Source organism: Sorghum bicolor, chromosome 4 (genome assembly GCF_000003195.3).
Source record: "Sorghum bicolor cultivar BTx623 chromosome 4, Sorghum_bicolor_NCBIv3, whole genome shotgun sequence".
Lineage (NCBI taxonomy): Eukaryota > Viridiplantae > Streptophyta > Magnoliopsida > Poales > Poaceae > Sorghum > Sorghum bicolor.
Window position 1 is genome coordinate 2,958,610 of NC_012873.2, and position 12,139 is coordinate 2,970,748.

Here is a 12,139-nt window from a genome sequence, read left to right on the forward strand (position 1 = left end):
GTGAGTGCAGAGTAACCATATCCTCAGTTAGGCTGAAGGCAAACATAATCTTATTGGAGCCAGACCCGTTTCGTGCATGGACACAAACATGAGCAGTTGCACCACTTGGACCAGGGGCTTTGCCAGGCCTGGGCCAGTTGAGAAGGCTAGGCCGGCCAGGTACAGGGGTGTCGTGTAAAAAGTAACTAATTGTACAGTTTGCGTGTAATTTACAAAATGAATCTTTTGAGCCTAGTTAATTCATGGTTGGACAATAATTATCATACAAACAAAAATATTACATTACCCAAAATCAAAAAAATTTGCCAACTAAATAAGGCCCACGAAAAGTTTATCGATACTGTAGTATTTTCATTTTTATTTGATAATTATTGTCTAATTATGGACACTAGGTTAAAAAGATCCGTGTCCCAAATTACATGTAAATTGTGTGATTAATTATTCTTTTATCTATATTTAATACTCTATATATGTGTCGCAAGATTCGACGAAAAATCTTGAAAATTTCTGGTTTTTGAACTAAGGCCTTGTTTAGTTCGCAAAAATTTTCAAGATTTCCCGTCACATCGAATCTTTGGTCGCATGCATGGAGCATTAAATATAGATAAAAATAAAAACTAATTACACAGTTTATCTGTAATTTGTGAGAGGAATCTTTTGAGCCTAATTACTCCATGATTGGACAATGTTTGTCAAATAAAAACGAAAGTGCTACAGTAGCCAAAAACCAAAGTTTTTGCCAACTGAACAAGGCCTAAGGCCCTGTTTAGTTTCCCACCTAAAAATTTTTCATCCATCCCATCGAATCTTTGGACACATGCATGAAACATTAAATGTAGATAAAAAAATAAACTAATTACACAGTTTAGTTGAGAATCGCGAGACGAATCTTTTAAGCCTAGTTACTCCATGATTAGCCGTAAGTGCTACAGTAACCCACATATGCTAATGACAGATTAATTATGCTTAATAAATTTGTCTTGCAGTTTCCTGACGAGCTATGTAATTTGTTTTTTTATTAGTTTCTAAAAATCTCTTCCGACATCCTTCCGACACATCCGATGTGACACTCAAAAAATTTCCGTTCCCAATCTAAACAGGCCCTAAACAAGGCCTGTGATGGAGACGAAGACGCGGGGCTGGTTGGTGGTTGCTGTCGTTTGGGAATCTGGATTTATTAGGAGACAGTCACACGTGTGCCTGTCCCGGAGTTTATACGCTCTGTCGTTTTCGACAACGGCGGCTTCTCCTGGTCGCATGTGTGTGTTTGTCCGATGGTGATGCGCCGAGTTTTTTTTTTTTTTTTTACCCCGATTCAGACCTGTACACAGCGGATGGCGACGCGTCAAATTCGATCCAAAATCATCCAGAGACGTCAGGCCAGTTCAAGAGCAAGCACACGAACACGAAGATCAGTACGATACTTTGATCCAGTCTGTACTGAAGTCACACACCACAGCACCTAGCAAAGGCTGCAAGGCTGCAACCACACTACGGCCTTGTTTAGTTTCGAAAAGTGAAAGTGAAAAATTTTCGGTAGTGTAGCACTTTCGTTTGTTTGTGATAAATATTATCCAATCATAGACTAACTAGGATCAAAAGATTCGTCTCGTGATTTACAGCTAAACCGTGTAATTAGTTTTTATTTTCGTTTATATTTAATGTTTCATGCATGTGCCACAAGATTCGATGTGACGGGGAATCTTGAAAAATTTTTGGTTTTAAGGGTGAACTAAACAAGGCTTAGTACTTGTTGGAGCTGCCATGGCCGGCGGCAGCAGAAGTTGCGGCGCCACCGCGGCACGCCGATGAAGAAGAAGTGGCGCCAGCAGCCCGGCCGTTGCTGTCACTGTGTCACATCCACTGACCACTGTGGCACTGTGGAGTGCAATGCCAAACGGAAACAGCACCACAGTGAGTGGCACCCTGGGTGCCACTGTTGCCGGTCCACTCTTGTTCGCCACTCTTTTGCTCTGGAGGAGTATTGCGAGTACAGTGCAGAGAGCCCATTCTACCATCCTTCCAAATGTGGCAACACGAGCTTTGCTATCAGGGTCCTGGAAATCCGGCACAGAAAGGAGAGTCCTTTCGGCCTTGTTTAGTTCACCCAAAAAGCAAAAAGTTTTCAAGATTCCCCATCACATCGAATCTTGCGGCACATGCATGAAGCATTCAATATAGACGAAAACAAAAACTAATTACACAGTTTAGCTAGAAATCGCGAGATGAATCTTTTGATCCTAGTTAGTCTATAATTAGATAATATTTATCACAAATAAACGAAAGTGCTACAGTACCGAAATCCGAAATCTTTTCGGAACTAAACAAGGCCTTCGTGACACTGAGCTCGTCGCACGGCATTGGGCGCCCGTGGTGCCGTAGTGGCCGCCGCCGTAGAATGGTAGGGTGGGGAGTAGCTGGAAGGAGATCAGAAGCAGTTGTGATTGGTTGTTGCAGCCGCAGGAGCAGTAACAGCAGTCACTGTCACTGGTGGTGAGCCTTGTGCTTGGGGGTCAGGGACGGCCATGTGCCTTCTGCCAAGTTGCTGGTGGTTGCGGAGGAGGCAGCCAGCCATCTGATCTGAGCCGTGCAGACTATACCTGGGCAACGGGCCGGCCCGGCCCGGCCCGGCACGTTGCCTAACGGGCCGAGGGGGCCCGTCGTGCCCTGCGGGCCGTGCCTTACCGGCCTGCGGGCCTGACCTCCGGCCCAGGCACGGGCCCGTGGGCCATTTTGCGTACCGGACGGGCCCGTCAGGCCGGGCCAGCCCATAGCCCGTTAAACAATAACATATCAATAAACACAGATTTAAAAGCATATTTCAAACACATTCATCAATTCATCACTTCATCAGTATAAAGAACACATTCAAATACATATGACAGATGTAGAGAATAGATTTAGATATTAAAATGAGTTATTTTATACAATGTTGTTATTTGACGGTGCGGCCCAAGCACGGCCTGCAGCCCCGTGCCGTGTCAGCCCGAGCCCAATGACTTTCGGGCCGGGCCGGGCTAGGGCCGGGCCAAAATGACGGGCTTCGGGCCGTGCTCACGGGCTCGGGCTGCATGCCCAGGTATAGTGCAGACTGCTGCGAGCGAGCGAGAGAGATGAGGTGTCTACTGTATCGATAATTGGGAGTCTTGTCTTTCTTATCTGCTCCCCTTTCCTCGCTGCTGCTCTCCCTCCCTCGTCTTTTGGGTTTCTGAGGCCCTGGTTTGCCTTCCCCACTGCTTGGCCTCCCTTTGCCGGTCGCTGTGCAAGAGCTGCAACGAGACACAGATTCTCCATCATCCACAACGAGGAGGTGAGATTCTTGCTGAAAGATCGGACGGAGGGAGTAGAATTGCGGGGGGTAGTCAGTGGTGGTTGCCAATTGCCGCCATGAAGTGTGTAGGAGTAGGGTCCAGCCGCCGGAGCTGTCGTTGACGACTTGGCGATGCTGTGGTTTCCAGGCTGAGTGAGAGGAGAGGAGAGGAACAGGATACAGATCTCAGGAAGTTCCATGAGGGTGAGCCGGTGCCCAAGCCTGTGTTCCGGTGCGCGAGGCTGAGCTTCTTGCCCGTTGCCCCCACGAGCTCATCGATGCGCCGCCGCCGCCACGGCTCGAGCTGTCCAGCGTGCTGATGCGGATTGAGAGGCAGGCTGTCCTGTCCGCTTTCTTTTTCTGGTGAGTATTTTGGCCTTTTGCTGCACCTTGATTGGCGTACTTGTGGGTTTCTTTCCCCTTGCCTTTCTTGGTGCTAGACTAGAATATGATGGCGCTGCTGTTCTGTTCTTGCCATGATTGACGATCCATCTTGTAAAAGTTCAGCTGCTCTCTCCCCTGAAAAACATGCCATCCGCATCCGTTCTGATATCACCACCTTGCGTACTTCTCTGTGAATTTAATGATGATGCATACTCTAATTGAGTGCCCAGATATGCTCCTGCAAATCTGTCCAGTTTCTGCAACTTCCATGAGCCGAACTCTCTCTGTTCTTAACCTGCTTCTCTCTTCCATTTTTTTTTTCTTTTTGCTTCAGAGGTAGCTGCTTCGGCAGACAAATAGGAGCAGCGGCTCAGATTTTGGATCCTGGCATGGGCTCCTTTGGGATGGACTGGAACCAGAAGGCCTCTGTGTTGTGGGACTGGGAGAATTTGCCGCCCATAGGTGCAAACATGAGCGACAACCCCAGGATGACTGCTGCACCTCAGGGTGAGGCCAAGTTTGCAGGCCTGGAGGCCACAAGGCATGAATCAGTGCATTCTTCCTGTGGCACCTTCTCTTCCAGCTCGGAGATGGGGTATGGTTCATCCAAGAGCTCCGTATCTGCGTCGACTGATTCTTCGCCCAAGGCCAAGGGGAACAGCATGGAGCTCAATTTTGCGCCTGCCAAAGCGCCTGACAAGAACACTGATTCAGGGAAGGTTGATGACGCCAGAACCTCTCCGTCGTCCGTGATTGCCATCAGCAGTGGAGAGCCAGTGCTTAGTCTGAAACTTGGCAAGAGAACATATTTTGAAGATGTCTGTGGAGGCCAGAGTGTCAAGAGTTTGCCGTCAGATACGAGTGCAGTGACTCCTCTGGCTTCTGCGAAGAAGGCAAAGTCAGCTCCAAACACGCAGAAATCATACTGTCAGGTTGAAGGCTGCAAGGTTGATCTCTCTTCTGCTAAAGAATACCATCGGAAGCACAAAGTCTGTGAACCTCATTCTAAGGCTTCCAAGGTGGTTGTTGCTGGTCTGGAGCGGCGCTTTTGTCAACAGTGTAGCCGGTGAGTTCTTTAGCATGTAATAAACCGAGCCTCGCTTTTCTGTGGAGAAACATGTTTTCTGTTCTTTTGCTTGGATCCATGTCTTGGTATCCTTGAGTAAGGAAGGAAAAATGTTCTGCTATGTTGAAAATCCAATTTCTTACAGGTTCCATGGATTATCTGAGTTTGACCAGAAGAAAAAAAGCTGCCGCAGGCGCCTCAATGATCACAATGCCCGCAGACGGAAGCCACAGCCTGAAGCATTTTCTTTTGGTTCATCAAGGCTGTCCACAATGTTCTATGGTAGTAGTAAGCCGTTGGTTGCCTTGTCATTTTCTGAAGCCAACACATTATTTATTTTTCTTCTTCTAGCAACTATTATGTTTAAGAATCTTAGGAATGCAAAGCTGCATATTTTGTCTGTGAAATTGATCTTCTTGTTTATTTACAATTCAGTGTCATGATTTTAAGGTGTAATTCTTTTTTTTTACGATGTTAGATGACATGGTTACTTTGGCAGTGTTGGTAACTGATGAACTCCATCTGAGGGAGTGCCATTTTGATTTGTATAGAGGGGCACCTTTGCTTCGTTCTTTTCAGTTTAGATATCTAATAACACATGATTCAGTTTTGTCTACCATGATGCCATCTCTCGATATGGGTTCCACATTATACTTCAGGAAAACTCACTTTACGTTTGCACAAACAAATTGATGCTTCGAAGACACTAGGAAGCTGAGTAAGCCTTAGTTCAAATTTATTAAGTCCATGCCATGGCCACTATATTTTCAGCACTTTGTGGTTTGTACGAAAACAGCTTCAACATTAATACTATGCAAATAATTTGTTCCATTGCTGAATCTGTTAGCTTTAGCACTGAATTTGTCTTGCCTTTCTTAAACAGACACAAGACAACAGACAAACCTTCCGTTTGGTCAAGGTCCTTATGGTCAAATGAGAAGCTGTGCAAATTCTTCATGGGATAACCCAGTAGGAGGCTTCAAATTTGCAGAAACAAAAGCTCCTTGGTTAAGAGCTGCTGGTGTTGATGGTTTGCATCTATCAAGTCAGCAGGTGTGGAACAACTTTATGCCACATGGTGTCCATCAAGATTTTGATGGGTTCACGGCTTTTAAAGAAACCAGTGCAAAAGTCCTTGATCAAGGTAATTTTTCATCTGTACTTATGAACCGATGGTTAGTCACTTGCTTGAAAAACTGTTTCTCCTGAAATTCCAAACCAGGGAAAATTCGTAGATAGGTGCACCTATAGTGTTTATTATTTTAGGAGCCTTTCATAAAATATATTCTTTTGTCTCTGTGTTAGTGTACACAATTTGTTAGTGCCAGATTTGAAGTTTTAGGACTTATAATATGTACCTGTATCATTCATATACGTTTGCATCACACTAGTATATAGCATGTTTCTGAATTTGCATTTGCAGTCTGAGAACCTTTCTTTGGAAGGGACGAGGTCGGAGCCTGACTGCTAGGCCATATTTTCCATGTATTTATCTTGGTCAGTTAATGACCATCAGTCACCATATTTTAGTAACATCCAAGTAATCTATTTTTTGCTTTTGTACTAGCTTATTGCAACATGATGCGTTTTTACTCAAGGCTTGAACACACTAGCATATGATTTATGTTTTGCAAGTGCTGAGTCAGCAAAGACCTGCAGTCTCATCTGAATTGCCAACATCAGTAACTGCCACCTAAACCTTGATTTGACTCTTTCATAACATGGCCAAAGGATACAGCACGCTAAGCCAACTTTTCAGAATCAGACCCCACTGCACCATAATTGGGACCTAGGACGGTTTGTATTGATCTCTGTGTAAGGTGGGGGGTTTATATCATGGTTGGTTCCCAAATTTGGCATGTTGTGATGGATGGCACTCATGGTTTCTTGTATTGTTGGGGAAAACAGTAAGTAGCTAACTAGTGTCATCCTCATGGACAACATGCTTCAGTACCAGATTCCAGGAATAGCTTAGCTGATTGATTGATTTTGCTTCTGCTGCTGTGGTTGCTAATGCTACACATGCAGGCTAAGCCTATAGAGTCACCGAGCCAAAATGTTGCTATTCTGTAAATGATCTAATCATCATTGATTTCAGTATTGATGATATCCTCTTCTATATGGAAAATTATTGACCCTACTATGCTATAGTTCTATACTTTGACTATGAAATATTTATAACTATTATTCGATTAACTGAATTTCACACCGTGCTCTATCTCATAGTCATATACTCTTATCAGGAATGATTGTTTCCAAACAAATAGCCAAGACGTACAACAGTTGCAGTAGCATATGTGGCATTTATTATATGGAACCAATATGCAGTTTGAATGAACTTGAGGATTTTGATTATCATTTGTTATATTGAACAAAGATGCATTTTCAACAAACTTGAAGATTTTGATTAGTAACATGCATCCTTTTCAGGCGCTGAAGCTTCTGCGGTTGTCTCCAACCCAGACGGAGCCCCGGATCTTCAGCGTGCTCTCTCTCTTCTGTCAAACAGTTCGGCTGGTGCTGGTACCAACCAGCAGCCGACTGCTCAGCTGCACCACCACCATGCTGGCCTGAGCACCCTCGCCGCCAGCTCCAGCTCCGTGATGCAGGCCTCGTCACCAGGGCTCTGGCAAGACAGCAGCGGCACGGCCCTGGGCCACCACGCCCACGCACGGTTTCAGGCTCTCGATGCCCCGGGCAGCGGTGCCGCCATTGCGACCGCTCAGGAGCTGCTCCAGCTCCCGCGGTCGCCGTCCTTGTACGACAGCTCCTCGTCCCACTACGACCTGATGCGCTGATGCTTCTCCCTTCAGGCTTCAGGTAGAGCTTCAGACTCGGCTTCTGGTGTCTCTCTGGAAGTCGGAGTTTTGAATGAACTGCTGTGTGTTTGATCTGAATCAACGAACAAAATAAAAGGCCTGCACAAACCTAGCCTTGTTGCCATGGAAACTCGTGGGATCGCCAGGAGCTGCGTGTGCTTGAATAATCCACAGTTGTGTGACGCTAGCTTTCTATTTTTATTTGTGTAATGTAATGTAACTCCGTTGCTTGAATAATCTCAGAATGTCCGTCTCAAATTCTCGATGCCTTGGAAGTTGGATGGACCACTCTTGCCTCTGATGAATGATGATCCTAACCGCTGTTGTTTCCGCAACGAAGGCGTTAACTGCTGGCTGGAGAACAAATGGACGCCGCCGCGGCGGCGGCGACGGCAGCCCGTGGCCCCGCCTCGCTCGTCGCCCGCGGGCCGCACCTCCCTCCCATCTCCGGCTGCGGTCGTGCCTAGAGCTTTCCTTCCCCAACTGCAAGCTGCCGATCTGCGATGCATCCGGCCTAGCTATCAGCCTATCAGCGAGCAGGAACCTCAACGCCGACATCTCGCCGGCCGGTGGCCGCCCATCCAGACTCCTATTCCCCGCCGCGGCCTCCAATCGAAGGACCCCTCCCGCTCTGAAGCTAAAATTATATATTTTTTTTTAAGATTTTCCGTCATATTAAATCTTAGCATTTAATATAAATAAAAAAATAAATTAATTATATAGTCCTATAATTTAGGAGACAGATTTTTTTAAATCTAGTTAGTCAATAATTAGATTTGTCAAATACAAACCTAATTTTAGATCATTCCTATGGGGCTCGGATCGACAACTATCGCAGAAAGTTTTGCAAACCGCAACCTTTTACCAGAGAAGTTTCTAAAAAGCACGTGCCTCATGGTGTCGTTTGTTGGATTCTTAATAAACACTCTAATACATTTTTCATGTCACCAAACTTTCTAAGGATCATTGAGACAACAAAACTCTTAAAATGTCATTTTTAAAGAAATACTTTGTTTGATTCTATCACTTTCACTATGACTAGGAGTAGCCTTTTTACTCCTAGCTAAACGTAAAGTGCATGAGCCTATGTCTTAATTTCCCTACCAACCCTATCTATATAAGTTTGCTATAAAGAACCGAAGAACATCCCTTGCCTTTCTTTATATATAGTCTCATAGAGTGACATCTAGATCTCTAAATTAAACTCTTTATACGACAAGCTCTAACCTACTCCACTCCTCGACATCGCATACCATACATGCCTGTGGCTTAGCTCTTGACCAGTGGGTCCAATGTGAGAGTTGTGCTCATATGTCGTTCTTTGTGCTTGCCCACCCTCACATGCGGCTCATAGAAGGTTGATGATATGGACATCCCTATGAGTTGTCATAGTAATCTGGAAAGGCAAAGCACACAAGCGCATATCTTGTTGATTCGTTGCAAGAGGTGGTTAGGGTAGAGCCGAAGAGCTTATGTGGCGGCAAGACAAAGGAGCAATACACGAGTGAAAGATGCTTGGATACAAGGTTTGCTTGGCCGCATCCACACCATATTATTGGTGGTTGTCTTCTTTCCTGATCCTCCTATAGAGCATTATGTTAGTGTTTCATCACAGCCAAGCGGCAATATGTTTACGAGGCTATGTGCATCATCCTAAACTATATGGTAGCACGAGACGCAATTACGGGAGGAGGTAATGCCCTATCTTGTTTTAGTGATCACATTTGCTTGTGCTCAGATGATAATAAGGTGACACTGAACCAATGTTTTCTACCTCTCATATCATATATGACAAGGCACCTTTCTTGTTCCTTAGATAAGCTTCCTTAATCGATTACAGTAGAGGACTCCGAGATTACCTGACTAATATCAATGTATTGCATAGCTCATCAATAGCGCTACCAATAGGCCCTACCTAGACTTTATGTAGTCACGTTGGCCTATCCGTGTCTTGATGGCCTGACTATGTCCACTATGCACCTTCAAGGTGGAGGTGAACAAGGTAGATATAATTTTGTCACTCTTGACATGTAGGTTCTACGTCTATGGCTGAAATCCTAAGGATTCACTTTGCATGTCATGTTAAGGTGTAGAGTGGTCGCCCCCTATTCTCACATCACGTGGTAATATAATCGACAACTTTGAATATCTTCCCGCAAAAAAAGAACTTCAAATATCCAAAAATAATATTTAAAAATTATACTTTGAGAGTTTCCCATAAACAACAAGAGAGCCGTCCTATTATTTTACCTTTTTTACCCCAAAAGGCCCCCGTTTTCTTATCAACCATTCAATCCGTCAACCTTTGAAGTCAAGGACCATGGACGACGTCGACGGCGCGGTCGCATGGGCGGCCAAGCGGAGCTACTACTTTACCGGTGACGGCGCCCACCGAGCACTACAATACAACTGCCCGCAAACCTACGGAGTAGGCAGCTTCCGCGCACTGACGGACGCTGAGCTTGTCAAAGAGAGCCCGAGCCAGAGCCTCCACCAGTTGACCGCGGCACCGCAGCCAGCAAGAGCACGCAGAGCGCCATGGCGTCGTCCGGAGGCGAGCACCACGAGGAGGCGGAGGACTCATACGGCGACGCCGCCACCATAGGCGCCCTGCGGCAGCTGTACGCGGGGTACGCCTGGGCGGACGTGGCGTCGCTGGGCCCGGAGTCGTCGGGCCGCGCCGTGCGCGTGCGCGGCGCGGCGCAGGCGGTTCGCGCCGTGGGGCGGCGCGTGGCGTTCCTCGTCCTGCGGCAGGGCACCGCCACCGTGCAGTGCGTGGTGGCAGGGGACGGCGGCGGCGGGATGGCGATGGCGCGGTTCGCGGCCGGGCTGAGCCGGGAGTCGGTGGTGGACGTCGCCGGCGCCGTGTCGCTGCCGCGGGACCCCGTCCGCGGCACCACCCAGCCAGCAGCTCGTGGAGATCAAGGTGGAGAAGCTCCACTGCGTCAGCAGGGCCGTCCCCGCCCTCCCCATCGGCGTCGACGACGCGGCGCGGAGCGAGGAGGACGTCGCCAGAGCCAAAGCGGCAGGGGAGCAGGTGGTTCATGTTGGGCAGGACAAGCGGCTGGACTACCGGGTGATCGACCTCCGCACCGCCGCCAACCAGGCCATCTTCCGTGTCCAATGCCAGGTCGAAAACGTAAGTTGATCTGCTCCGGTCCGGAGACCAACTTGAGCAAAGATTCAGGGCTGGTTTAGTTCCAAAAAAAATTTCAAGATTCTTCGTCATACCGAATCTTTGAATGCAAGCATTAAATATAGATGAAAATAAAAATTAATTGTACAATTTATTTATAATTTACGAGACGAATCTTTTGAGTCTAGTTAATTTATGATTAGAGAATAATTGTCAAATAGAAACGAAAATGCTACGGCTAAAACCAAAAAAATTCGCTAACTAAACAACGCCTCATATATGTATGTATGCAACTACGACAGACTGACAGCGCTGCATGCAACAAATCGATCGATGTACAGGTGTTCAGGCAGGTGCTGCTGTCGGAAGGGTTCGTGGGCATCCACACGCCGAAGCTGATCGGCGGTTCGAGCGAGGGCGGCGCCGCCGTGTTCAAGCTGGACTACAACGGGCAGGCGGCGTGCCTGGCGCAGTCGCCGCAGCTGCACAAGCAGATGGCCGTGTGCGGCGGCTTCGGCCGCGTCTTCGAGGTGGGCCCCGTGTTCAGGGCCGAGGACTCCGACACCCACCGCCACCTCTGCGAGTTCGTCGGCCTCGACGTCGAGATGGCGCTCAGGGACCACTACACCGAGGTGTGCGACGTCGTGGACAGGCTGTTCGTCGCCATGTTCGACCACCTCAACGACAAGTGCGGCAAGGAGCTGGAGGCCATCCACAGGCAGTACCCGTTCCAGCCGTTGAAGTACCTGAGGACGACGCTGCGCATGGACTACGACGAGGGCATCCGGATGCTGCAGGAAGCCGGGGTACACGTGGACGCCATGGGCGACCTCAACACGGAGGCCGAGAAGAAGCTGGGCGACCTCGTCCGAGACCGGTACGGCACGGAGTTCTACATGCTGTGCCGGTACCCGTCGGCGGTGAGGCCGTTCTACACGATGCCGTGCCCGGAGGACCCGCGCTACAGCTGCTCCTTCGACGTCTTCGTCCGTGGCGAGGAGATCATCTCGGGGGCGCAGCGGGTGCACGTCCCGGACCTGCTGGCGGCGCAGGCGGCGGCGCGGGGCATCGACGTCGCCTCCATCGCCACCTACGTCGACGCGTTCCGGTACGGCGCGCCGCCGCACGGCGGGTTCGGCGTCGGGCTGGAGCGCGTCGTCATGCTCTTCTGCGGCCTCGGTAACATCAGGAAGACGTCGCTGTTCCCGCGCGACCCCAGGAGGCTGGCGCCCTGACATTGACACCCATCCATCTGAGATCATCTGATGCTGTTGTTAATCTCATCTCATCCATGCGAATGAACCTGTATGTAATGAATAATAAGCAAACATGTATGTACTCTAGATCGCCGATTGGATTTTGCAAGTGCAACTCTGACAGACTATACATCAGTTTATTTTACATCAACGAAAAGAGTCTATCAA

At 48.0% G+C, this 12,139-nt stretch overlaps 1 protein-coding gene and 1 pseudogene across 5 annotated transcripts; both read left to right on the forward strand.

Annotated features, from left to right (window-relative positions):
- On the forward strand, nucleotides 3,116–7,844 carry LOC8069951 (squamosa promoter-binding-like protein 3). Of its 5 annotated transcripts, XM_021459860.1 has the most exons (6): nucleotides 3,119–3,310; nucleotides 3,459–3,673; nucleotides 4,029–4,760; nucleotides 4,906–5,048; nucleotides 5,644–5,904; nucleotides 7,191–7,844. In XM_021459860.1, exons 3-6 carry the CDS (start codon nucleotides 4,084–4,086, stop codon nucleotides 7,556–7,558), a joined length of 1,449 nt encoding a protein of 482 aa, XP_021315535.1. In that variant the 5' UTR covers nucleotides 3,119–3,310; nucleotides 3,459–3,673; nucleotides 4,029–4,083; the 3' UTR covers nucleotides 7,559–7,844. The 5 variants fall into 5 exon arrangements, with proteins under 5 accessions (XP_021315538.1, XP_021315536.1, XP_021315535.1 ...); XM_021459863.1 differs by lacking the exon at nucleotides 7,191–7,844 and adding an exon at nucleotides 7,004–7,184 and having other exon boundaries at nucleotides 3,116–3,673; XM_021459861.1 differs by lacking the exon at nucleotides 3,459–3,673 and having other exon boundaries at nucleotides 3,118–3,310.
- Nucleotides 9,816–12,099, forward strand: LOC8062822 (annotated as a pseudogene).

Excerpts from the sequence above, each read along its gene's own strand:
- LOC8069951 (XM_021459861.1), top strand. The coding sequence starts at position 4,084 with ATGGGCTCCTTTGGGATGGACTGGAACCAGAAGGCCTCTGTGTTGTGG. Across the intron at positions 4,761-4,905 it reads TTTTGTCAACAGTGTAGCCG|GTTCCATGGATTATCTGAGT; the intron begins GTGAGTTCTTTA and ends AATTTCTTACAG. Across the intron at positions 5,049-5,643 it reads CACAATGTTCTATGGTAGTA|ACACAAGACAACAGACAAAC; the intron begins GTAAGCCGTTGG and ends TTTCTTAAACAG.